The 27,315-nt window shown below is 36.9% G+C and overlaps 1 protein-coding gene across 7 annotated transcripts in view; it reads right to left on the reverse strand.

Moving 5' to 3' along the window:
• The window catches only part of pcdh15b (protocadherin-related 15b), a 156,658-nt gene that overhangs the window by 125,880 nt on the left and 3,463 nt on the right, over positions 1 to 27,315 (reverse strand). For 4 of the 7 annotated variants that reach the window (XM_043254465.1, XM_043254464.1, XM_043254467.1 and 1 more), the window contains exons 2-4: positions 19,547 to 19,661; positions 10,628 to 10,642; positions 10,220 to 10,285 (exon numbers count right to left, since the gene is read on the reverse strand). In XM_043254465.1, coding sequence (XP_043110400.1) covers positions 10,220 to 10,285; positions 10,628 to 10,642; positions 19,547 to 19,637 — 172 coding nt within the window. In that variant the 5' untranslated portion in view covers positions 19,638 to 19,661. Of the gene's footprint in view, positions 1 to 10,219; positions 10,286 to 10,627; positions 10,643 to 19,546; positions 19,662 to 27,315 lie in introns of those variants that run through there. The other 3 variants (XM_043254468.1, XM_043254469.1, XM_043254466.1) reach the window with 2 other exon arrangements.

The raw sequence follows: 27,315 nt of genomic DNA on the forward strand, positions 1-27,315 counted from the left end.
AATGTAGATTATTATTAGAAATTAATAGTGATGTTATTAAAATCACTTCTCAATGCTGTTTTTAGCAGGTGTATGCAATATTTTCTCCGCAATGTTGCCTCTCACTGTCAGCGGCTCACGTGAACACGTCACGACTTAAACAAAGCTTAATTCTCAGTCATGTGCTAGACCTTAGTGATTAGGTTAGATTAGTCATCCGAGTAACCTACTAACCCAACACACAAAACCCCAGTAACTTATTAAAAGGTAATTTGATTATTATAGAAAATTTTAAATAATTTAATGAATTAAAATGAACACTACGCTTACAATATTTACATTGCGAATTTATTTGTAAATTAATTCAAAACCATTTAAATATTATAATCATAACTCAGCATTTATCAACTTTGGGAGAGACACATCCTTACTACCAAAACCCAAATCAGCACCAATCCAAAAGTTAATGCCAGGCTAAAGTTGTCTTTCTGTGGTATGACTGTAAGAGGATAATGGTATCTAGTGAGGTCAGAATCAATTATCAACTGACCCTTTTACTATTTTAGAAGGACACTGTTGCTTATTAGCAGCTGCATGAACAAAAAACATTCTGACATTATAATGTGTTTTTGTAGAGGACTATATCTCAGCTTGATATTTTTGCTCATGCATTCGCATTTAACATTTAGAAATAGCAGTATGTTCATTTATTTATTTATTTTAAATAAATAATGCGTTTGTCATGAGATAATCCTTTCAACAAGGCACTGTAATAGATTTTTCTGTGTGAATTAACTCTGTACTGTAAATGAAAATTTTAACAGAATTCACAATGCTGATAGAACGGTTTCCAATGTTGCTGAATTGTTTAACGGAATACCATTAAAGTACAAATAATTCAGACACCAGGCCAACATTCGTTGATATTGCTCATAAATATAACTTCACTTGCTCGTTCGTGTGCTTGGAACTTGTCTTATTAATCTTTTCAGCTCCACATTAAGGGTGAATGTTTAATAAATGTGCTGTATGCCTCTACTAAATCAAAAAAACACCATGATATATTTGCAGATATTTAAGAAACATTGCTAAGTTCTGTTATTCTCCTTGGTTTTGGTTTGTGAAAGCCGCCCACTGTCAGTTTACCCAATCGTGTTTTGGAATCCAAGGTTGCCAGTTGGCGGAAAACAGAACGTATTTTATTTCACAATTATATTCCGCATTTTATATATTGGCAAGCGAAGGGGTCTGAGCGGGAAACTGGCAACCTGAGCGTGCGTCAAGTCTGAGTAGGAGGGTCCAGGTAAAAAAAAATGTCTCCAATATTTTGAATTTGGACTGCAATACCTAGTTCAACCAGTTTGTGTCAATCCTGCATATAGCGCAATACAAGTTCATGTGTATTAATGCGTATTAATGTGTGTCATTACTTAATAAATAAAAAATACAGAATTAGTCACTGCACTAGCATGAACACAAAAACATCTAGTTCTAAAACTTCTTTTTAGCTCAAATTCATGCCCATTATAGTGCTATTTTTGTTCATTCTGAAGGATTTGAATCCCAAACATATAAAGAATTGATAAAGATTGTAACGCATTTCTATTACCAATATACTGTTTATCATCCATAAGATTCAGCACAGTAGGGCAGATAAACATATGTGCAAGAACGCTCTCTGAATCTAGAGTCGGTTGTGACTCAACTAAACCTGTCATAACAGTCAAGATCAAAGACACACTAAACCATTTCTAAAGTTGTGCATCCTAACAAAGCTGCACAGCAAACACTGTTCTTCCAATTCCCAACTTATAACAAAAACATGATCCTCAAAACTGAGAATTCACACTTTGTTTGTACTTCACCAGCCTCTCGAGCTGTGACTGCAAAACTACATTTCTAAAACAGTAGTAAGCTGAAACATTTGTGTTATTGTGGAATAAAATAAAAAAATGGAAAAAAATACATTTTTGCTGGGATGTGAAGTAGACAAGATGCTAAAATAGCCTTGACCCCCAGAGGCAGTTTTATGTTACCCAGCATGCTCAAAGAAAAACCCAGTGTGCTGGTTCCTCAAATGTCAAACATAAACAACAAAAAGATTGAAACAATTATATTTATTGCACAATAGCCTAACCTATTGTGCAAGAAAGAATATCTTTGGATAGTAATCCCAAGGGAAACAAAGCAGGTTACATATTTAAAGCGAACTGCATCAGCCTGTTAAAAAAAATCATAATGCATTAATTACTTTGATAGAAAAATTGCAACACAAATGTCTTAATTTCTTCACTTAAGCATTAATGATTGGAGTCTACTTAATTAAACAGTCAATTAAAAACAATGTTTAAGATATTTTCTGTTACAGTGAGAAGTGAAAACAAAATTTGACTGCATTAAATGGGAACCCTAATATAATATAATACAATATAATAAACCTTTGTTGTCGACAGAACAAAAAGTTGCATGGGTTTGGCTTGAGAGCTCTTCTTTTAGCATGCGCAAATAAAATACCTGCCTGTTTATACTATACAGCAAAAACTCTCTTTTACAAAAAATGCTGCAGCCAGAAATATTGACTTACGGAACAATTTCCTGTGACCACACGGGCTCACCTACGCCAACAACAGGCTTTATCCTCCAAACCATGCGAGCAGACTTCAAGAGTTGTTTACCTCTACCGTCACTTCAAATCAGACCGAGAACCTCTGTAACCCAAGACCAAAAAAGATCTCACCTGAAAATTGCATAATAGCTGTAGCTTCAGATGCCTCTCAGACTGCAAATGTTACATAACCATGCATATAGCAAAGGTATAGTGTGGAAACGTTCAAATGTGAAACACTGGGAAACACTGATCTGGGGTTTGCACTGACTAGTCAATACATTTCTGGCCAAACAGTCAACTAGTAAAAATGAGAGGCCATGCAAACCCTAGTGTTTGGTGGATGTCAGTGATGTAGTGGCTTTGGGAAGGACTGTAGCTGCTGAGACAGGCTTATTTCCCTTATAAACCTATAAATGGCCTGGCGGGTTGTCGTTAGAAGAGATGGATGTAGGGAAGGAGGTGGTCCAGTGCCAAACCATGATCCGCACTGGCGGGAAGTACAGAGGCTAGCTGGGACTAGGGGCAAAATGATGCACTGACAAAATCAAAAATATGTGTATATTTGCATGGAATGCATCAACATGTCTTCAAGAATTACAATCAAATGCTTGCCTAATCTGTTGTATGAATGAGAACACACCGAACAGCTGGTTGTGGCTTAAAAGTACACTCCATTTTTTTTTTTACAAAGTAATTGTTTAAAAGATCTGATGGATGATCTTGTTCCTTGATTTACTGTCAGTTGTGATAAAACTTCCCAACATTATGGATATCTTTGATAAGTTTACAGTGTGGTTACCTGAGTTAGAATACAGTTGTGACTGCATCTGTTCGTTCATTCAGATATGTATTCAAGCAGCTGTTTCAATCTGCAGAATGAACAAAACATTTCAAGACCTACACCGGTAAACAAATGCTATTGTCAATCCCAACATCTGACTTTGAACCCAGCCAGCGTGGACATCTGTATTACTGAGAGACGGCTTTTAATTCCTTTGTTTTATTTATTTAATTATTTTATTTATGTTGGCACTTCAGTTGTTTTAATTAATTGTAAAGCAAGTATGAGAAAGTGTTTGAACAAAAATGAATAGCAAATGTTGCAGTTCTTATTTATTTGTGAGTTAGCTAAAGGATTAATCAACTAATAAATTAGCTACAAAAATCACCTTAATCGACTATTAAAAATAATGGTTAGTTGTGGTCCTAGCTGGAATTGAACACAAGTTCACATTTTAGGCTCAAGAAACTCTCTCTTCAACCGTTGCCCTTGGCGAGGCCAAGCATCCCAACCAAGGCCAGTAAAGACCAACTGCTTTCAACTGAAAGTAGCTAAAACTGGTGGCTAAATGTCACTACTTGACATCATAATGGCAAATTCACTGATCTATATAAAAATTTACTTTTGAAATGTATTTTTGGAAGTTGCTACAAAATAGCTAAATTGACAACACTTGTGAAGACCTCTACCCAGACTCATTGGAAATATGGAAATATCCGGTTAAAATAAACACTAAAGGGAGTACAGCTTTTTGTCACAAATTATGATTTACAAGATCAGAGATGTGATTAAAAAAACTTAATTTTGCACTGCATCATGCTATGAATTTAAAACTATTTAATCAGACTGCTAGATTTGATTACCATACATTTGAATGTTAGTGTCACATATACAGCTTTATATTTTATTTTTTGTGAGGTGAAGTGTTGCAGAATAAGTCTCGTGAAACTAAAGTTCAACAAAACCAACTTATATAAAAGAAACACAGTGTTTTTATAGCACTGTATCTTTCATTAAAACTATTGGGCAGGTTTTGGGTTGGGTTTGGTGTAGAGAGTAGGTTGCTTCCCAGACATCTGAATTCTAAACCTTTAAAAAACATAAATAAAAAACATGGCCATGGTCAAGTATTGAACACACATTTAAACACTATTCACTTTACCTTGAACATGCCATGAAACTTGCAATTTGCATTTGTTTTCACTGAGCCTGGGTTTGAAAACCTCCTGAATAGTTGATGGTTGAGACAAACATGGGCAGATCAGTAGGTTTCAGCATCAAAGACAAAAATGGATGCTGGTCCTAACTCAAAGCCGAGGACAAAACTAATAACTCAGATCAAATGCACCCTACTAATTGACAGAGCTGGCTCAAGTACGAGCAAATTTAATCATCAAGCAAGGGTCACTTCGGTCAGTTTTGGGGCTCTAACTGGACGCAGAGAGGATGATCAGAGAGCACACGGGACATTTAACAAGAGCCAGAGGAGAGCACGGTCAGATGAAGATGATGAGATGATGCAAGGCATGTCAAAAGTCTGGATATAAATGGATGCCCTTCCACCCTTCATCCTTGCAGCCAAACAACAGGTCAGCTTCTCTCAAGAGTCCCTTAAAACCTCCAACTTCTACCCAAACAGCAAAATCCCATACTTTTTTATACCATCTAGCCTAGATCAATAAGTCTTAAATGTAGCCATAATTACCTACCAATTCAAACTATCCACCTTTGTCTTCTCCACTATTGTGGACATTCGAAGGGAACTTCAATGCTAAACCAGATTTGGCTTGGTCACCCACTGAGCCACCAACTTTATCGAGGTCTGACAGTAAATCTATCCTGCAAACCATGTGGTATCCTCCGATGTCCACTCGATCAACATCAGGGTCCTCACCTCCGATACATTACATTCACTGTACAAAGAGGAGCACAAGAACCGTAATGAGGTGCTAATGTAATAATAATCACTTGAATGGTCTTCAATGCCTAGTAAACAATGCTGAGATGATCTTCAGGTAATTGTTTTTTTTTGTTTTTTTTCCAACAAAAGTCTTTTCAGTAGCATAACTCCAGTTATTTGAAGAAATTGCTGAGACAAGTGCTAAATGAAACCATCCTTGAGGTTACAGGTTGATTTGTTTCCTACCACTGGAAAAGTCGTTTATTCCATTTAGATGCATTTCTCAGCAGCTACAGGGGCATTTTGCGTATTTTGATTTACACTGGTAGTATATGAGAAGTTTTATACACAATTCACAGATATTTCATTCATAAATTATTACCATCAAAGCAACAACCTGAGAGATGATTATAATGGTGCTTGAAATCTCACAGGCTAAAATGAGTCATTCTCAAGTGTAATACATCTAAATTCAATGTTTAAAACACCCACACTAGTGATGCTGAATTCATTTATTCGTTCCAGATTACTTTTTTAAACATATATTAAAAATGCAATTCATACACACAATGACTTGAATACAGGTCTTCTGTGATGAGATATTTTCATTTGAGGACCTATTGAAGAATCTTGATTTTTAAAAGAAACTAACTCACCAACATGCACTAAATAAATAAAAGGTTGGCTCAGGTTGTAAAATGTCATGTAGCGTGACTCCCCATGAAATTAGAGAATTAATAATTCAAGATGCTTGTAAAAAAAGCTTTTTGAACTACACGCATTTTTACATATTTGAGTCATCTGAACAGTTATTTGGTCTCAGCCCCTGCACAGTTCTTGGGTTCTGGACGAAGCATAACAAAATAGAATTTTTGGCAATACTCACAAATGTTAAATAAACATCACTATTTTTTTTAAATGATGCACTTTTGGAGATCTAACCCAGTGGCCAATAACTAAAAGATTTGACATTCGCCACAAAAAAACATGAAAAAACATGCAGCTCTTCGATGGATAGAAAGTATGCTTAAGTTACTTCCTTTTTAAAATGTATATCCTTTAATGTACCAACATTACAGCCATCAGTTTAACAACTACCAATCTGGTCAACATCAGAAATCATTTTGTCAGTTGTTAAAGGACTAAATGCCCATCTTGAGTAAATGCTGTTTAATATTTTTACTCAGTGCTTATCTATGTTATTGTATTGTACTATACATGTATCGTAAAGTTCAACTAAGTGCTTTGAACATAAGACAGAAAGGAAGAAAGCAAGAGAAATATTTGTCTCCTTAGAGCAAATATTATCACTATTTCCTTGTGACAACTTTGATTACAGTTTGAGCTTTCCAAAGTTGACACATTTTTAGCCTAAATGATGATTCTTTGTGGCATAGCTTTCAAGAGGTTTTAAAGATAATGTGTGGATCTCAGAGACGGGGGATAAAATGAGAAAATGAAAGAAAAACATGGAGAAAAATGGAGAAAAACAGCGCATTATCTGTAATTTGAGGTAAGGGCAGCATCTCATTGCATACATTAAGGAGGATAATACTCTTGGATGAATATGATTACTCTTTACTCTAATAATTGCATAGAGATTCACAGCTCTGGGAGAGAAATTTCAAGGTAAATTTCAAAAGAAGAGATTACTACAAATCCTGCCAATTTATAAAAGCTCTGAAATAAGCCAAAGAGAAGTGATTTTCCTTAATTTGACCAAGCAAATACTTCTCAAATTTCTGGACCAATGCTCAACTATTTAATCTGTTTCTTCAGTGATGTGGTATTGAAGACAAAAAGAGATTGACTCATACTAAAATCAAATTGTACGCCGCGATAATCTCCAAACACTGAAAAATACAGACAAAAACTGTCACATTTATAACAGTTTTTGCATTACAAATATAGAAATTTAAAGAGTTCAAACCAAAGGCTTCGACCACTTTAAATGTCAAAATATGTATTTTTTTTTAAATATGGTAATATATGTGTCAATGGCAGTAGGTTGCAAAAGTTACACAAGTGCCACAATAGATAAATTCTCTAAATCTTGCTTTATTTCTTTTTTTGTGGCTAGTGGGTCAACAGAAGTGTTTAGTCTCTTTCACACCAAAATAGATCCTTTTTCCTATTTAGCCAAACTCTGGAACAATCTACCTAAAACTTTTCGGGAGGAAGACACACTCTGTTAAAGACCCATCTCTTTAACCTTGACTTCCATATAACATACTAATACCATTCTAATATTCAAACCCGTTTAAAGATTGTTAGGCTGCATTAATTAGATCAGTCGGAACTTGAAACACTCCACATAACTCACAATGCACTCATTACAATGTAAAAAGAATGACATTTACACTAATATTAGTCTGTTTCTTCCTTATTCTATTTCTCAGTTCGTATCCAGATCAGATGGTGGATCAGCCCCAAATGATGACCTTCATCATAGACCAGAACACCTAGATGATCCCTTGGACAAATTACGGGAATAAGACACACTCAATCACAAGTCATTTACATAATCTAACATAGCTTCATTTAAAATATAACTGGAAATTAAGTGTTGGTTCGTCTGGACAGAAGAGAACTGGCCCTCAACTGAGCCTGGTTTCTTCCAAGGTTTTTTTTCTCCATTCTGTCATGGATGGGGTTTTGGTTTCAAGCCACTATCGCCCCTGGCTTGCTTAGTTGGGGAAACTTAATTTATCACAGATTTGGTTACACAGACTTCTCTGCATTTAAAAAAAACTAAATGTTTAATCTTGTCGGTAAACACAACTATCACTCTGTTCTCCTTTTTGATACTGTTCTGTGCTTTGACACAATCTGTATTGTTTAAAGCGCTATATAAATAAGAGTCTTCGATTGATTGATTGACCCGTAAGCTGTTCCATTTATGTTTAAAGGCAAATGCAGTTGTCAAAAGCACCAGGGTATCTGAACACACAGATACAGAGTGCAGATGAAGAGAGGATGAAAAGACAGTACTTGAAAAGGCCCATCAAAGTAGCAGCAAACTGTACACCATCTGTGCATCTGCGCCCTGGTGAGGTGCACCATGGGGGGTCTAAGGTAAGTGTGAAGAACAAAAATTGCTTTCATCAGTGCAACATACACACCGTTTTGTCCAAAAATGTTCTCCAATGGATTCCAGCAAATATGTTCACATCCATCACTGTCAATTAGTAAGAATGAAGGAAATCGCACAGGAGAGCTACGGCCCTTTTGTACAATGTATTTCAATATGCCTCTTATTAACTAACTACCCACAGTCCAGTTGAACCTTGTTATGACTGCTACGAGACAACAATTTACATGGTACAGTAAGTCAATTATCATTACGCGTAAGCACACCTCTTTAAATGTAAATTAAGATTATTACCATTATTAAAATGATGGCAAGAAAACGTATCTTTTTATCCTTACTTGGTCAATGCAGTCTGAATCTCAAACAAACGACTCTTATGAACCAGTTCTTTTTGTGAATCAGAAATGTACAACACAACCAGCGAAGTGTGATTCAGATACACAATTACATCATTTAAGCAAGTCCTTTATGTCACAACCACTCTTTCAAAAAAACTCAAACTCAGGAGCTATATTTCAGTCTGCTGTAGGCTTCGCTGAACTCACTTAATCTGTCAGAGCACTTACTGAATCAATATCAAGTTTCTTCCAGTGATGAAATATAATACAAGTCAAGTCACCTTGATTTTTTGCATTTTGGCGAGACACTGCAGGTTAATAGGTTACAAAATGACATATCAGTTACCGTCTTACTTACGCTAATTGATTGTATAACAAGTTTTCTAAAACGGTGGGTTTAGATATGCAAATGAGTCATTAATGAAATATGTACTAATAAGCAAAAAAAAAAACAACTAAACTCTAGTTGATGGCAGTTTCAAAATTAGTTTGATATATTAGAATCAAAAGTTTTTGCACAAAGGATTCTGGATATTATAATGGCCTTTAAGAAGATGTATTGTAATTGAAATCTGTTAACACAAACGGATAAAGTGCTAAAATGAAACACTTAACAGTGTCTTTTGGATGTTTTATTTCCACTAGTTTGAAAAATAAACACTTCATTAAAAACCAAAAAGCTCAAAATCTCAAAGGTGACAGGTGCATGATATTTATTATTATTATTATTTGCCTGCAGTGTCTCTCTGCAGTGTTTCAAAACAGCTTTGCAAAATTAAACAGAACCAAAAATCCATAATGCAAACTTCATAAATGAGGCAAATCCAAATTTCTACTATGAGGCAGCTGTAGCAAGACAATAGTGTCATTATTAGCTTCAGTTAGTTTAATGTTGGCTCAGCTGAGTTCAGTAGTTGTAAAGTTAATTTTGAGCACAAGCAGAATACAATAGTATCATTATTCATTCAATTCAATTTTGATTCATTTCAGTTTATGACAGTGGTCACGTTGCATGTATTTATCATAAACTAATTTAAATTTTGTTATAAAGAAGCTTTGCAACAGGCAATTGCAAATCAGTTCAGTTTAGCTTGTTTACGACAAAACCTGAGCTCAATATACCCAAATGAATCGTAACTGAATCAAATGAAATCAGAACCAGAATCCACACAACTTAGAACTCAGGGAACGTATTAGCAAAATTGCAAACGGCAACATGCAAATTGCATTCATCATGCAATGTTGTTACCGTATTGCATGCTGTTACTGTATTGACGTAATTTAGCGAATCAGCACCAAAACAGCAAAAACTGTGCCAGTAACATTGCACTAAGAACACTTAATTTTTTAGCAAACTGTCCACCTCATTTTTTAAACAGTTAATCTAAACATAGCAGACTTGAATGTCATGATTAAACTCAGGTGCTGTTCTGAATTCCGCCCACATTATTTCAAAATGACTGTTCTTCATTTTAGTTTAATGGAATGTGGATAAAAAAAGACACCAACAATATAAACCTACCATTAGGACTCTCCTCATCTATGGCTACAATGGTTGCAGGCGGGCCTGTTCTGGAGAGCTTGCATTCTGAAAAGCAAGGACACGCAATGAATGGAAAAACGAACAGAAAAAGGAGACGTCAGAATTTCATCAAGTCTAGACTGCAACGTAACTCATACTAAACAAGACATTTCAATTTCAGCTCACATTAAGTCACACAACCTTCACATAAAAAAGGATCTACGAGTACTGTAACCTATCCACTGCTGAGACCAGGGGCCACAAGTCAAAGATAGATTTACAAAATGACTTCTTTATGTGTACAGAGAGAGCTGTTAACACTGGGGTTGCGAAGGGTTAATAGAGTTGTGCTCTCATGCCCGATGAGAGAACAAAAGAGAAACAGAAAGATAAGATACATTGTCTTACCCTCATACTGCCAGTCTGGAGTCACAGATAGTGTCATCGGCAGAGAGCAGGAGAACGATGGAGTGACAGAGAGGTAGGGAGAGACAGAAGAAAAAAGAAGCACAAAATCAAATTTTCCTCCGATGCTTGTGAGAAAAGACGAACAGGCGAACAGAAAGAGACATATACATGGAGAAATTCAAAAGACAAGCAGCGTTACTAGCAAGTGCTGTTCACTCGAGTACATTTATTCTCTGCTGGTCCTCAAGATGACCGTGAATTTGCAAAAGTGGGAAATGCTGGAAGAACATTGCTGTGAAACAAATATAGTTAAAGGTCTTTACCCGTAACTACCATTTAGAATCAATTAATAAGAAAGCCTAACTTAACCCTGAAGACTAAAAGAAATTATGTTGAAAATGAATAACATTCCTGGCAATCATATACAATCCTGAACTCACTTGTATAAATGACCCCTTAAAAACCCTAAAATCAACATTAAGGTTTTTCAAAAAAACATTCCTCTACCTATTTTTTTGAAAAAAGGAAAAAATCGCAAATGCATATAATTCACTTCAGTTTCCAGTCGAAATTAACACTAGTGGCAGTAAAACACCAACAACTTGTTTATCACTTCACACAAATTATGATTAGGTGCATAATATCAATTAATCAAGACATATTTTTTAACATTTCAATCCTGATCCCCACTGGTTCTACATTATTTAATTACAATAACAACAAAAATCATCCATGAATGCCCTACTTGGCAAAATCATGGTTACAAAGTACAGGAAATCAGCGGCCATGATTTTGCCAATTAGGACAAAATGTCCTAATCATCTTGGTAGAGCACTCCTGCCAATTAAAAAAATATCCTTAAACTGTACATGTCTTCAAAGAAAAAAAAATAAAGATGGATATTATGATGATGCTGGAATCCCAACCCCAGCTCTGGTTGAAAAGAGCCCCAACCATATCCTTTACCATTTCAGTCTACAAGCAGAGGGAAAATAACCATGTTCTTCAAACCCTGATGAAATTATACTCCTATCCCAACCCCCAATGCTAACCATTAACTTTAAAGTTCTTCACACCCCAACCCCCAATTGTTTAAGGTAATTTTCTTTCAGGATCGACAAAGATAATTACTGTAAACAAGTGCCATTTTTTAGACCAATGTAAGTGGACCGCGAAACAGTCTGAGTCTGATGCAATTTCTACATCAGCCGTACAACAAAGACATGATTGACGCTAATATAATTGTTCCTGACAATAGTGATTGCATTTTTCAGAGCCACGGCCTTGCTATTAGCAAATGTTCAAGACATGTTGCATTTCTTGATGCTACATGAAAAACGTTAAAACTCTGCTTTCACGTTTCACTATCAAGAGAAGCTGCAAAAAAGTGCTTTTTAACAAAGAAACGCAAGCAGATTTGTAGAAGATATTTACCAAATTCAAAACTTTGTGCCCAAAGTTAATCGAAACCATTTTGCTTTTAGCTTCAGCGTAGACCAGCGTTCTGCTTACATCCTGTGTGCACTATTTTACCCCATCGTTGCAGGAACTGGCAATCCGCTCTATCCACTGATTTACAGTGGCAAGCAATGAGACAGTGCTACGCTGCAGTCCTTGAGTGACTGATTTGATTAACATGCTCCTTCACGGTAGGCAAGACGAGATCTACGACTGCCAGGGGTTGCTGTTGTTAGCAGGAGGAATCCGGTCTCAACCCGCCGGCTTTTCTCCTCCCTGTGCACCTTTATCCAAAAATTAATGGCAAGTTATGAGAAGACGACAGCAGAATATAAATCACACAAAATCGACACCATGAATTCTGCAACACAGATCAGTGATTACGAACAAAAATGGGTTTTCTTTGAGCGCGCTATACAAAGCAAGGACAAGTAAGGAATTAACCGTCCTGTTACACAAAGGTTAATAGTCTGAAGGTCGAGTCAACAGTAAAAGTGCTCAGGATCGGTTTTCTGTGTTATGACGATGGCCATTTGCATCTGTGCTTGCGTCTCCAAGGCCCGTCTCTGGCCTGCCGCTCATGAATTAGAGATTGATAGCATTTGTGTGGCTTTACGTAACATCAGAAGTGCTGACACATTAAACCAAGGCAAGTCGGGACTCTCTTAGCAACTGGGCCTATGATGGTGAGCAGGGTTTCAAAGGAAAGACCAACTATCTGGTGTCGCCATTAAAGATTCATATCTGTGGGGCCCCTTTTATACCGAGCAAAGGAAAACCATGACTCAGGCAGAAACTGAATTATTACCATTGATGAACATGGTTTTCCAAATAGGACCCTAGACCACAAAAAAGGGCAATAAGCTTTTATTTTCTTAGTTTCTTTTAGCCTAGAGGTGACCTAAATGTCTCACAGTTTCAGCAGAGGTGAAAACTGTACCATGGCATAGAGATTCTGTAGTCTCTGAAGTTCAAAAACAATTAGGACTTTCATAGTCATAACTCTCCCAGAAGTTAAAACTGTCAACAAATTATGAGTTTAGAACTATAAATACTATAAATAAAAAAACTACATAGCAAAAATAATTGCTTAATTATTATTTATTACAATATAAGTACTAAGATTTAAACTAAAATTCTAATAAAATTAAATATATAAAAAAAAAAATACTAAAATTACACTGGTCCATACATTATACCAATGACCACTCCACTTCACGATATTCTGAAATAATCGTTTCCATTATTTCAAGTCTTTGCTTTGTTTGAGTAACAAACAAAATTTTAGTCATCATTACAAATAATATTTTGTCATTTTTGGAGCTTAGTTTCCCCATGGTCACATTCTGCCTTCAGTGTATGGAAAGGAGAAGTGTGACCATTCTGTAAAACGTCTCCTTGTGATCCAGGCAAAAAGCAAGTCATGCTAGACTGATCATATGAAGAAAAAAAGTGTTATTTAAAAGTATGGCACCAGATTTCACAGCAAAATCAAGGGTGTAAAAGTGAGACTCTGAGGGTCAGTCTTACGAATGCCTTAGATAAGATAACACACCTCTGAAAGCTTGGAGAGGAGCCAATGGGAGTAATCACAGAAGAAATCAATACTCAGCAACAAGAAAGCACACAGGAAGGAAACAGATCACTGAAGAGCCACAAATCCAGAAAACGAACACTACAAAATGTTGATTGCCCACTAAGGTGTATCCTAATTTTTTGGTATGTCGTATTTTTTAATGAATTATTCTGAATTGTTCTCTAAAGATTGCCTGAATGCATGGGTACTGAGTCATATTTTCATTAAAAAAAATTCGTATTGTGCTTTTTGCTTTGATCAGCGCAAACAGACACAAAATCTACCTCGGTATCTAAACTTGTCTTGTCATTTTTGTATTCTGCTGCGTAACATGTAAATAACCATTATTACATAAACACATGCACAAATCCTAAGTTCATACCTGAAACTACTCTGCATCTGACATCTTTGTAAAAACTGCTGAAGTTGTGATTACAGGTAAAAAGTCACTGTTGAATCAATCATCCAAATAAATCAAATATCTTTGCTATATCTATCTATTTATCTATCTATCTAAAGCTAATTTGCAAACATATTTGCCTGAATAGTCCAGAACAGTGATCTCTTATCTCTCGTATTTGGATGCAATGAATTAGTCCAGTTATTTGTTAAATTATCTATTTTTCTGTCAAACCTTTGACATTTGGGTGCTATTTCGTACATTTTTGCTGTTGAATAGAACACACGCAGTTTCAGAAATGCCGCAAGCGGTCTGTCAATATGTGCAAATCACTGATGGCAAGATTTGCATATCTGAATGCTTTGCTTTACAGATATTATAAAGGGAAATGAAATGTGAAACAAAAATAATCTGATTACTATGATTACTATGCACACATGCACACAATCCACAAATTTACGCAATAGATCCATATACATGGTGATCCACACAAACAATCCACAAATGCACGCAAAATATTCACACACGGTGATGAAGCAAATAAGACCTTGTCACAACACTTGATGTGATCCGCTCTGCTGTTTTGACGTGCTGGTGCTGCTGTCACGGCTCATGGTCTGGATGAATGCCGGGGTGTGGATGCGGTCCGCCTTATGAATATCAGTTACAATTATTTAAGGATAAAAGACAAAAGTTGCTTTTAAAATATTCACAAGTCCGTTTCCTCTAGTCAAATCAGGTCTGGAGTCATTTGGGGTCGGTTCTGAGTCAAGTCTGAAGTCTATAAAAAGTGATAGATAGATAGATAGATAGATAGATAGATAGATAGATAGATAGATCTGTTTGTCTGTCTGTTGTCTTTCCATCTTTGTCATAGGTACTGGCCTCCGGACACCCTGCGTTTTCTAAAAGTGGCCCCTGAGCTATGGAATCTGAGTTTCTCTGGTAAATGGCTTTACCGCCCCAGGGTTTCTAAAGAATCTCCAGAACAATAAAAGGACAGTGCGAAGCGGGAATGACATCCCCGTCAACACACTGCAGCACACGGCTGCTTGTCCAGCGGGACACATCCATCACAGCTAAGGTCAAAGATCTGAACTTCTACCTTCTGAGTGGGATGGATGTCTCCACCGGGAGCCATTCACTACTGTCTGCTGATCGGCTCTTTTCACGTCTCCTATACATCAATCTGCCCTTGTGCTTAAGTCACAGCACCCGGCAGAAAATAAATGTGTGAAAATAAGCACGCTCAGCAAAAAGTACCAATCAATTGAATTTGTTTTGAATGAGAAAGTACAAATGTTTGCATAAGTGTTTCCTCATTTTTAATCACGATACAGTGATTGGAAGGATGATATGGAGAGAATTGAAATGATGGCACTCATACAATAATGGACTGGTTTTTGTTCATTACATATCGCGTAACTTTAAACCACGAGTCAAATTTAGTTTGAATTACTTTTAAGTCTTTATATGAAGACTGACCTCTTTTGCATTGAAAAATCTCTCATCATCAACTCCAACGGGTCTGCAGCATATTATGCATTATGAACAGCTCTGACCTGATACAATATAAGCATGTTGACTCACACCGTGTGGCGCCCCTGAAGGGAAACATTATTGAAATTCTAATGACCACTGAAATGTTTAGCGATGAAGCATGTCTGAGCTGCGAATTCATATAGGCTGTTGAAAAATGGATGAGATTATATTTCTTGGAATGAATCTTGGCCTTGTCCTTAGTTAGCATTCAGTGGACACCATGCGTAGCTGACCTACTCTGGCTGAACCGTGTCCCTGAACAGAGCGGGCACATCTGAATCTTCAGGGGCAAGAGAGAGCAAGCACTTGGGAAGCTGGACTGTCGAACTCTAGCGGTCATGGTTCAAATGAGAATAGAGTGTACGAGGCCAACTCCACTATCAACTTTAGCCTGTTAGCCACACTGCAATATGGTAAGTGTCAGCTGTTCAGTTCAAGTCCACAGGGGTAAGAATCCACCAGGGAACATGCAAAATCTAATAGAATCCAAACACAGTGGACCAAAAGGTCAAGGCTGAGCTGTTTAGCATGGTCCTGTTAGCAGCTGCAACTAACCTACTCTAAAAAGCATTTTTCTCAATGGAAAATTAGGCATTTATTTTAAACAATATGCCAGCCGAGCTACTGCCATCGAGACAAATGGAAATACTTAGAGATAGCTCTCTCTAGACCTACTTGTAATGGACAGGAACCTCAGGAGAGTGAAAGATCGTTTGAGAGATAAAGTCAGAAAAAAGAAGAGTCTGCTCTCGGAATAACAGGATGACAGTAAATGATCATCGCTGTCGGTTTTGCCTGATTCTAAAGCTGCTATCAGGCTGAATGAGTTCTGGTGTCTATAGGAATGAGGCTCAATTTCATTTCAGTTATGCCAAAAAGCAAAGTGACATCTATTGTATATTTCAGAATATAACTACGCTCTCTCGAAACAGTTGCATTCTCTTGCACACGTTTGCCTTTCCCATAAGAAACGCGTTCTCTCGCAAAACATTTTCTTTTTCTTGCAAAATTGTTGTGCTCTGGCAAATTTATCGAATTCCCCTGCTAAACTTCTGTGGCTAAACATTTTTTGTTCTCTTATTGAGTGAGAAACTTTCTGTCTCGCAATACTTTTGAATTTTCTCGTAAAAGTAATGTGATTACCAAGAATTTAATTTAATGTTGATTTTATTGACCTGGTGTGGCTTGACCTGGTGTGGATTTATAGAAAATATGGTAATGTATGCATGTTATATATCTGATCTTGAACTACTGCCATATTTGCAGAGACTGAATTAGTTTATTTGCAAAAAACTACTTTTTTTAACCTCATCAAAACTAAATGCAGTTTGATTGAGATTAATTGGAATGCACAATGGTTGTTAAATCTGTTTTCGCAAATTAAATCTTCATATGTAAATACAAATGCAAGAGGTAATCACAGCAAAACCATTCAGAATGTAGGACGGCTAATTTAAATGATTCAACATTTGAAACGGTATAGATATGTTTTGCATAGCTAACAAAAAGAGAAAATTTGATCACAGCAATATTGAAGGAAGGTGAGAACAGCCCGTAAACATTAAGGTCAGATCCAATGAATCATGCTAACGAATATATCTCAACAATTTCCTTTATAAGATCCATTTACAAAAGTCTCCACACTGAAAAAAGGTGGAACCAATAAATCAATGTTCAGTCTGGAATATTCTTTATCTTCATTAAACCTGGAGGTCAAATGCAAATTGTCTTCAACCCAGACAGACGCACTGTAGGGTAAATGTATGGCTTAGTGATGTTAAAGTAATATGCTATATGGCCAATTCCAGCTCGAATTTGGCTACTTTGGTGAGAACAAAGAGTAAATCATTTCTTTATGGACATCACTTTGGGCACAGGGGAAAATGTCATGCTGGAACAAAAAGGGCCTTTTCAAAACTGTTGCCACAAAATTGGCAGCCCATAATTCTCCAGAATGTCACTGCTTGGTGCAGCATTAAGATTTAAAACATTGTAGAGCTTCCACAACCGTTAAGGGAGGAGTCCATCTACTTCTGGCAATATATTTTAGTTAAACAGGCTGACAAGCTTCTGATGAATAAACACCAGAAGGACCATAAACGTTGTCTTTAACAAATCAGAATTTACTGATAATCTTAAACTGAGAACTGCAGAGAATGTACAATTAAGTCAGAACCATGAGCAAATCAGTTCAATATGCAAACGAATCATCCATACGATTCATGGATAGCCAGCTCAAAAGAATGATTCGTTTATCCCTTTTGGAGTCGAGAGCTCACTGCAGAGGAAGTCCCAAAAAATGTTTTCCATACAAGGTAGTTTTATAACTGAAAAAAACCCTTAAATATAACTCACATATGATTTATGCTATTTTTATGTTACCTTATGGTGCCCATCTGTCATTTTTGGGGCTTGATGGCAGCTAAAAACTACTATGAGGGGAAAAAAAAACTTTTATAAAACTATATAAAATAAAGAAAGAAAACATTGCTATATAGATACTAATTTTACAAGGGTCAGTAAACAACAGAAACGCCTTGTTTTGGGGTTACCCATTTATTTTACACTTCAGATAAGAGGGGAAAAAAATCTTTTTGTACCCAAAAAATGACACAGAGTGTGTTCAAGAGAAATAAAGAAAGATTACTGAATTGAAGACTAAATGAAAAAGCAGTTTCCAACTCTTTGAAGGTGAATGATCGATATATAGAATTTCTCCCCTTTCATATCAGTGTGCCGCATCAATAAAACACTAGCAAGCGCGCATCTAAACAACACAAAGGAAATACAGTAAATTCCAGTGGTGCTCAATAGAAACGATGTGTGTCATCATAGATTGAGTGAAAAGAGGGTCTAGCTGTGTTTAGACGGGCTGAAGACACATTGTGCAAATTTCCTATATGAAATTAAAATCTATCATGCTGTCATGCCAAGTCATTATGGTTTCAGCAGAGGCGAGCATCTCCTATTAGTGATGCATATGACACAGTGACGATGCAAAAAAATCAAACAGTGTGTAACACTGCCTGTGTTGTATTCACATACATTGACTGCTGATGATTTTTTAAATATATTTTTTACATTTTGGACACTTTTTGTATGTCATTGTTTGCTATTTATTTATTGTCTGTGCATACATGTACATTTTTTTTTTTTACCATGAATCATCATACTGGCAGATTTTCCCCTTTGTTCCATCGTCCCAGTCTTTCAATCTTGAGATATGGAATACCATAATGAAAATCATTCATTACGCTTTCACAACTGTGACTATCTAAATGCGATGGAAATATTGTAACATTTACTGTGTGAAAATGATTTATATCAACACAAATTATAAATGCCTATTGTAGCTGTGAAATTAAAAATGAATTCAAAACGAAAAAAATTACAGCTACAAACTTAGCCTAGGGAAGTCACTTCCACCACCTACATTTTCATATCTTCAAAAAACCCTATAGTTAAAAAAACCTCATGCATAATAAATTAGGCATGATTTTCATTTTTAAAATCAATAACAGCACTGCTCTAAAAATTCTCATGTTCTATATGTAGACTTTAGGACTCTTACCTTTCCATGTACTGTTCAAACAACTTACTTTAATAAGCATAAAAATACACAGGCGCACAAATGTAGGAAAACAAGCCACTCTGAAATGAATCATACTTTACTGCTACTTTTCAGCGTTTAATTATTTATATTTATAATCAACATTTCTCTCGCATTGCGTGCCACCTTTAATTTTTTTGACTGAGCTTGTTGCAATGCATTCTGCGATCCTTCATATTTTCTTCATGCTGCCTACCTTCTGGAACAGAGGCAGTTCACCAGTTTATGAAGCAATCTTACGAGTTTTGGAAAACACATATCATCTCCATCATCTAAACTCGATCGCTCTAAATCAGCAATTCTGAAAATGCCAGACAGTCAGGGAGAACTTACCATCCGAATCCTGAGAATAGCTAGCAGCGGTGAGCAGTAGAACGCCAATGCCTATTCCCAACCATTTAAAGAGCCACGACCTCTGGCGCATCTTCACGTATTACAGCATGCTCACCTGTGAACATAAAGAGACAGATTATGGTTGAAGTGCTTCTCTCGCATACATTCTCTCGCATAATAGCGATTGCACCATTTAAAATGCATGAGTCATAAGACGCATAATTGGTAGCCTGTGCATTTCTAGACAAGACCCCAGGGGGATTCAGATGCCAAGTGACCGTTTGATTTCCATCTCTTTGAGAAAATTATTTACCGTTTGTCATAAAAAGCAATCCCAAGGACTTTGAAGTTTACTCATTGAACATTCTAATTAATTCTGGTATCAAAACAGACAATGAAACCGGCTGAGTCAATTTCCCAGCCATAATTACTCGAGTCATTTTACATCATAAAAATAATAGAGAGTTTGGCTTTGGGGATGTTGCATCAAGCTGAACTCCTCGGTAATAACAGTGGGCAGGAAGCATTTGCTGCACACATAACCTTTCCCTTTGAAGTGAGCAGAAAGATAGATAACGTTCTTCATGTGAGAGATATAACAACCCACAGCAAAGTGCAGCTTTGAAGTTTGCAACATGTCTGAGGGGTCAACGAACTCCTTCCTGGAAAAGACTCAAAGCCCAACATGGTTTGACAGGTTTGGATGGAAGGAAGAGATAAGCTTTGCTCCTAGACGAATAAGGTCAATTTATGTATAATATGACTAATCAGAGGAGACCGAGTCACAAGTAAATCTTGCAATCTCCATCGTTTGAAAGAATATAGTTAATGCAATCAAGTCAATAATAAAGTCCATTTTTATGAATAACGCAGTGCACAAAAACACAGATTGCTTAGAGAGAAGTTCAAAACAAGCTTAGTTCAATTTTTTCAGTAATTTTTACTATTTACTTTATTCCATTCCTGTTTATGTTAATACACTTAGTAAAAAAATGGGAATGAGTTAGCATTTTACCACAGGCTTTTGGTTAAACTGCCTGAAATAGGTTCTATGGTTAACACAAGCTCAAGATTTTTCACCCTTTATTTTTAAACCTTTAGTTGTCTTAATAGAGGCAGTTGCTAACAAGTGGCTAAATGGGACTAGAGAGATTTTTGGAGACCTTAAATGTCATTCACTCATAATTCAGCTTTTGTGAGGATCAGAGTGTTTATAATGATATTAATAATATATCTTTTTTTTCTTTTATCTGCCCATGTAGATAAAAGGGTCTGCTAATAATCAAGGAAAAACACACACAAATACTTGGTTGCACAAAAACGTAATTGTATTTTTTTTTTCAGTTTTCGGTTCTTCTGCATGTTTTTTCCCCCTGTACTCAGAATTGGTTACATAAAAAAAAAGGTTGACGTCATCGACAGATATACTGCGTGAATGCAAATAAGTGCATTTCCAAAAATAAACAATTGACATCGGATCCGAATGAACATCAGCTCAGCACAAGCTAGTATTTCGGGTATCAGGACATGGCTTTGCAAAACGTACAGAGGCTATTTTGAAAAACCGATAACAACAAAAATATAACTCGTTGTCATACAGATATCAAATCACATCAGCAAATCCAATGCTACTTGATGAAAAGTTCCATTGCTGAGTGAAAAAGAGACAACCATACAGAAAGAGAGAGGAAGACATGTACTTTCAAGCTTTTCGACTTGTACTACATCAAAACCCTCAACACTGGAGTCGATCATTGCACTGCCATGCTCGCCGACTATCATTATGAATGGTCTTTGTTCTTCTGAACTGAAAGAGTCTTTGGAGACACGAATGTAATTTCATCCTCTGTTGTCAGGACGGAAGCATATCTCTCCCCTGTGTTCCTTAATACAAAGGTCTTCCTCTGGACAATCAATGAGAGATGCTTCAGGGCTATGCCGTGAGAATGCAGCGGATTGACGGCAGGCGCAGTATGTCAAGGGGCGAGTTCTATAAATGTGCTTCCTTCGAAATTTCTTCTTGGTTTCGAGAAATTAGACAAAATTGAGTGCAGCCTTTTGTGTGCAGCCTTACAGTCAGTGCACAATAAAAGTACGGGCCTCCAATAAGCTAATGGTCTAGAACGGCGCTCTCTAGTTGAACCCTAATCTCTGAGAGTAACTGAGACAACACCTGCTTGTAAAGGCTTCCCAGAGCCACAATTTCACAAAGAGGGGCTGAACATATGCTGTCTTCAAATTGCGTCAGAATAATCGTATTTATGAGATGCACATGAGTGCCACCAATGTCAAAATTATCAAGAGGGAACATTTCTGGAAGTCAGGCATTCAAATTTGGGGAGTTTACAGTTTTTCTCAGCCGCTTTGGTGCACTTCTCAGATCAGAAATGAAATTTTCTAAAACTACTTGTTCGACCTCCACATCATCTAGTCAGGTGTGCGCATTATAAAAGCAGTTTCTCATTCTTTTGAACAAATTGCGATTTCTTTGGTACATTCATGCAACTGAGAATGTACATTGGTATTATATAGTATGTATGTATTATATGTATTATATAGTTCTTTGTGCGATAGTCTTAGCCCTCAAAACATTTAGTCATTAGTTAATAGTATAAGTCAGTAAATGCTAAATGGTTGATCTAGCTGTCATAAACTGTCAAACACACTTTCTACACATTTCTATTAGACTTTTTGTATATTTGAACTGTAGAGGCGAAACTTGACTTTCACTAACGAATATAGATCAACCAATTATAAGCCAGTTCTCTAAAATAGCTTAAAGGTGTATATACAGAGAAAACAGACAAAAGCATTTAAACAGAAGACGACAACAACAAAAAGTTACAAATTCTGACAGTGGATGAAAACAATCAGGATCAAAGTACAGATGCTTGGTGGAAGGGTACAGAAGACAAAACCAAGGCCAAGGACAGAGGCACGTATGCAATAAGGGCCACTGTTGTCGACCATGTTGTAAATCACTGCCTTACAATGGCAGAGGAGTGCAGCTATATATATTGGGAGATCAACCTCACACTGCTGTAACTCAAACATTTCAAAACAGCCTCTTTGGTAAATTTGTACTTATGAAAGGACATATGGCATACATAAGAAGCACAGCCTTTTGCATGTCAGTACAGTAACTGTTGCCATAGTTTACATCAGGGTGCACTGTTATATTGACAACATGACTAAACATTCTGACTTGTTTGTGAACAATGACACAAGGACTGTTCTTTCTGATGGCACTGTTATGTTCATTGACATAAATACTTTTGAACGGTAAAGTAAACATTTTTTGTAAGTCACAGGCCTACCTATTGCGTTGAGAAATGCACAGACAAATAGACATACGGATGGATAGAATGTTGATATATAGAACAGAACGATAGAATAACGAAACACATCAAGATGGTTGTTAAAAGACACGAGGTAGAAAGACAGAACGCAGAGCAACCCAAGCGAATCACGACATGTGGAACAAAAGCAACCGTCAAAAAAATATGAACTTAACCCCCTCCCCCACTACACCCCCCAAACTTCTGGCAACAAGTAAAACACTCGAAGAGCAAAAGAACTTTTATTATAGAGTTCTGGGTAATGGTAAAATCAGTCAGCCTCAACGCTGAACTGAGTAGGCCGAGATTCTGACAGAGATCAGTAAGGTAATGGGCCACACTGAACCTGTCAACATAGCTAATCCATTACACTCCTCTGTGTTTCAGTGAATGTGGAACAGTACACCATTACTTCCAGCCACAAGGCAGCTAGAAAACAACAGTCAGGACATAATGAGGCAGGGGCGAAATGCAATGTGATGGAACTGCAGGAGGCAGTGATTTATTCTGCCATGAGGAAATTAACATACTGGTCGTCCACTGTTGACCACACAAGACTTGATAGTTTGCTAAGCAAATGTATACACTTTTAAAAGGACTGTTTATTCAAAACTACACTTAATCTCCTTGACGTCATTCCTATATTACTTTTTTTTCACAAACAACACAAGATATTCTGAACGATGTCCAAGCTGTTCTTTTCCATTCAACTACTGTTCATCCGCAACTACTGGCAGACTTTTAATAGAATTGCCTTTTGCACGAACTGTTCCTTTAAGGCCTGATCTCACCTACGGTGATTTACTGTCCATTAGATGAGTGGCTTGATCAATCTTCTTCCAGTATCTCTGGTGTGAGGTAATCGGGCCGTGTGTGTTTTTAGAAAGACAGACGTCATCTGCCATAGCAAATGAACAGAAATAAGTCTTTCCTCTGACTCATGACTTATTCTCACTAATGTCTATTTGCCTTGTGATGTGTTACGCTTCTTGAGCTGTCATCTACTTTGAAGTAAAACTGTTTAGCATATGGATAGGGATAAATTATTAACTGGTTTAATCCACATTTGGTGACAATTTCTTTTCATTCAAAAACACAAGAAGTTACTCAAGTGGATCTTGTGAGGTGAACGATCACAATATAGGGTAAAAAAAACTTTAATTAACTGATGTATCATCTACGGCTGGCACAAAAGTATGTTTATGCTTGAATAATTAATTTTTTCCTGTTCCGTGATTAATGGTGTAAAATAAGCAGGGTGTGCGCTTCAGTGTGTGTGTGTGTGTGTGTGCGGTGTGAGACCTTCAAACACAAGCTGAATTGATTCTTTCCTCGCTTCGTTCTGTTTCTGAAAGTATTCATGGGGTAATTTCCTCAGATGTTTCAGTTCAACTCGCTAAAATCAGGGATGAAATGGGAAAATTATGAAAATGGCTTCAAAACGGACCTCTTCTTTTCCATAACCGTATTAAGCAAACTAAACCGGTCACTAATGCGTACTGTATCTAAATATCATCCACAAATATATAGGGAAAAGTCCATCTTGGTAAACTGATGGCAGCTTATTCTCCAAAATAATGTTTGTATTGTTCGTTTGTTTATTTATTTATTTAATAATAACTGATCCGCAGTTACTGATCATTTGGGAGTTTGCACGCTAGCCATGCACCATAATCAACCCAGCTCATTATATCTATAGTCGAATGTTGTGGTACACAGAAAGGGGAATACAGACTCTTTCATTTTCACACCTTTTTTTAGCTCAAAACACAAGAGCATGTAAACAAAATTATGGCAGGTTTGTGACTTATTATATGGTGATGTCACCCAGACAAACAACTGCACATTAATGGATGCGAAGGATTAAATGATGCATCCAAGCACATTATCGGTAATTTACAGAAACACTTCACTTAAAAAATGAACATTTCTGCCATTTGCTCACTCACATGCCACCACTGATACTAAACACCATTAGTCACATCTGCATATATCATTTCGAAATGTAGAACAAGAATATTTCCAGCGAAAGATAGTCAGTGAATAATAAACGTACGGCTTCAAAAGTTGCACAGTACTCCTTTGTGATACTTATTTTTATTTCTTTTTCAGTTCACCATTATGTGGAAAAGAGCAGCGTGAAAATTCTTCATTTCGTGGTCCACGGAAAGTCTATTCCACTAAAACTGCCACTAATCAAAATTATAAAAGCATCCCAAAAGACATCCTTTCATCCAAGTCCTCTGAAGAGACACGATCACTTTATATGATGAACAGATTTCATTTACGCTTTAATTTACATATAAAATGAATGAGCTGTGCCTCGCTGTTCATTTACAATTAGGCATAAAGTCGCTTTCTCTCTGATCGAGTAAACGAACAGCTTATACCTGAACTGCTAAAACCATCTCAACCTTCGAGAAGCAGTTAAAGACATTTTCCTGACACTTGACCGCTCCGAAACCATAAACCAAGTAAAGTAAATCCTCTTATTTTTGAATTTCATCTCTGCTCAAGTATCTTTCCTAATCCGGATGAAATGGTTGCATTTACATGTACGCGGATGCAAATGAAACAATGACTATAACCATTGATCAGCATACGTACATATAAAGTGCACACGAATGAATCAACAGAATCTGTTGACCATATTTAACGAGCTCTATTACACGCATGCATGTGTGAGATGATTTGTGATGAGAAGATCCCAATAAATGCCAAATTCCGTCACGAACACCGGAATGGTGCAGTGTGATAGTTTATAACCTTAATATGACACAATAGCATCATTATTCATGATAACATCATACGCCAAAGCTGATACTCGACTAGTGCTTGCAGTAGCTGTAGCAGATTGCTTCAGAAACCCTTCACCTTCCCCAGCTCCACCTGTATAGATTTGCTACAGGGTGTTATTGGGGGTTATTTTACATGTTATGTACAGCAGAAGTATTTATGTATAGGCCGCAGGAAGACACAATAAGATACATGTACAATACATGCTAAGCTCCCAGAGGGCTGTCATGACAGAAATGACTTCATTTTTGGTCAACTGTCTCTTGAAATTGACTGAGTAATAACTGAGTTGTCACTTTTGAGAGGGTTTACCATCCCTTGAAATGCCTGTGAACAAGTATGCAGACATTTTGGCTCATTTATATGTGGAATTCGAGCTTGCGACCTGCAAGAGACCACTGACAAAATGATTTGTAAATACAACAAAGATACAGTAACTGAAGTACAGCTATCAAATGTCATGTGTTACTCACAACAACCACCTTTATAATTGTTTGTGACTTAAACTAGCAATTTCTCAATGAAAATTGCTTCACCGTGATTTTTTTCAAAACCATTTATGGGTTATGAAAGGTCCTTATTGTGGACTTTTGGAGTCTCAAACAACATGTTGACATGCATGCAATATTATAAACATTTCATTTGTTCAAGGACTCCCAAACAACTTGCTCAATGATTATTGTATCCTAACCCCTCCGGTGATTGATTGGTTGATTTCAACGCGATATGCTTTCAACATTTCGACACTCATTTCATCTCGGACTCATTTCATTGATTCATAGTCTATCTTTTGAGAAACAATAACTTTATACTATACACGATGCTTTCATTCACTTGGAGCTATGTTACACACTGCATGAAAAAATCCATAATAGGGGAACTTGAAAAAATAAGCTATAAATCGTAAGTTATAATACGACACAAAACCTACCAAATGTCTACGAGCTGAGAAATATTAATAATAATCTTGTGAAAGACCTTCGGTCCGCTAAGCCTTGACAGAATTCAGCCCAAGAGCAAATGCAAAGCCACCATGTGTTCTGTCAGAGGTCGACCTCCATCCGAGGGTCAAAACTCTCTCACTCTGTCCCCTTCCAGGTTTAGCCAACCCCGGACGGGTCAGATGTGTCAAACGACATTTCTTTTTAATGACAGGCTCACTGTATCCCCACAAGCCCTCCACGATGCCGCCGCCTCCAGTCAGTGTTTAGACCAGGTGGCCGAGATGAATTGGAGGGCCGAACGTCCCTGAGTGTCTGATTACAGAGGCCCCATTTGATGAGGGTGCTTCAGCTAAATGAGCATTTACTATGGTTTCCTCAGAGCAGGATAAATCCTATTAGCCAATGTCTTTAATGAGACAGCCAGAGACAGTGAAACAATGATGGGCAGCCTAGCAATGAATCAACCCACGCAAAGCACGACGGGTGGGGAGCGTACGCTGAAATATACCGAATCCCAAGCATGTAGGACATAGCTAAAAAGCGACGGATGCTTGGCTTTAGGCCACATTGGCAATTTCAAAATAGCCAATATGAATTCGCACACAATGAATTGCTAGAATAGAAATGTAGTCTTCTGTATTCTGTTATATTACATGGAAATGATGTTTAAATATTTCCGTCAGTAGAGGAA

The sequence above is a fragment of the Puntigrus tetrazona genome, chromosome 12 (genome assembly GCF_018831695.1).
Source record: "Puntigrus tetrazona isolate hp1 chromosome 12, ASM1883169v1, whole genome shotgun sequence".
Lineage (NCBI taxonomy): Eukaryota > Metazoa > Chordata > Actinopteri > Cypriniformes > Cyprinidae > Puntigrus > Puntigrus tetrazona.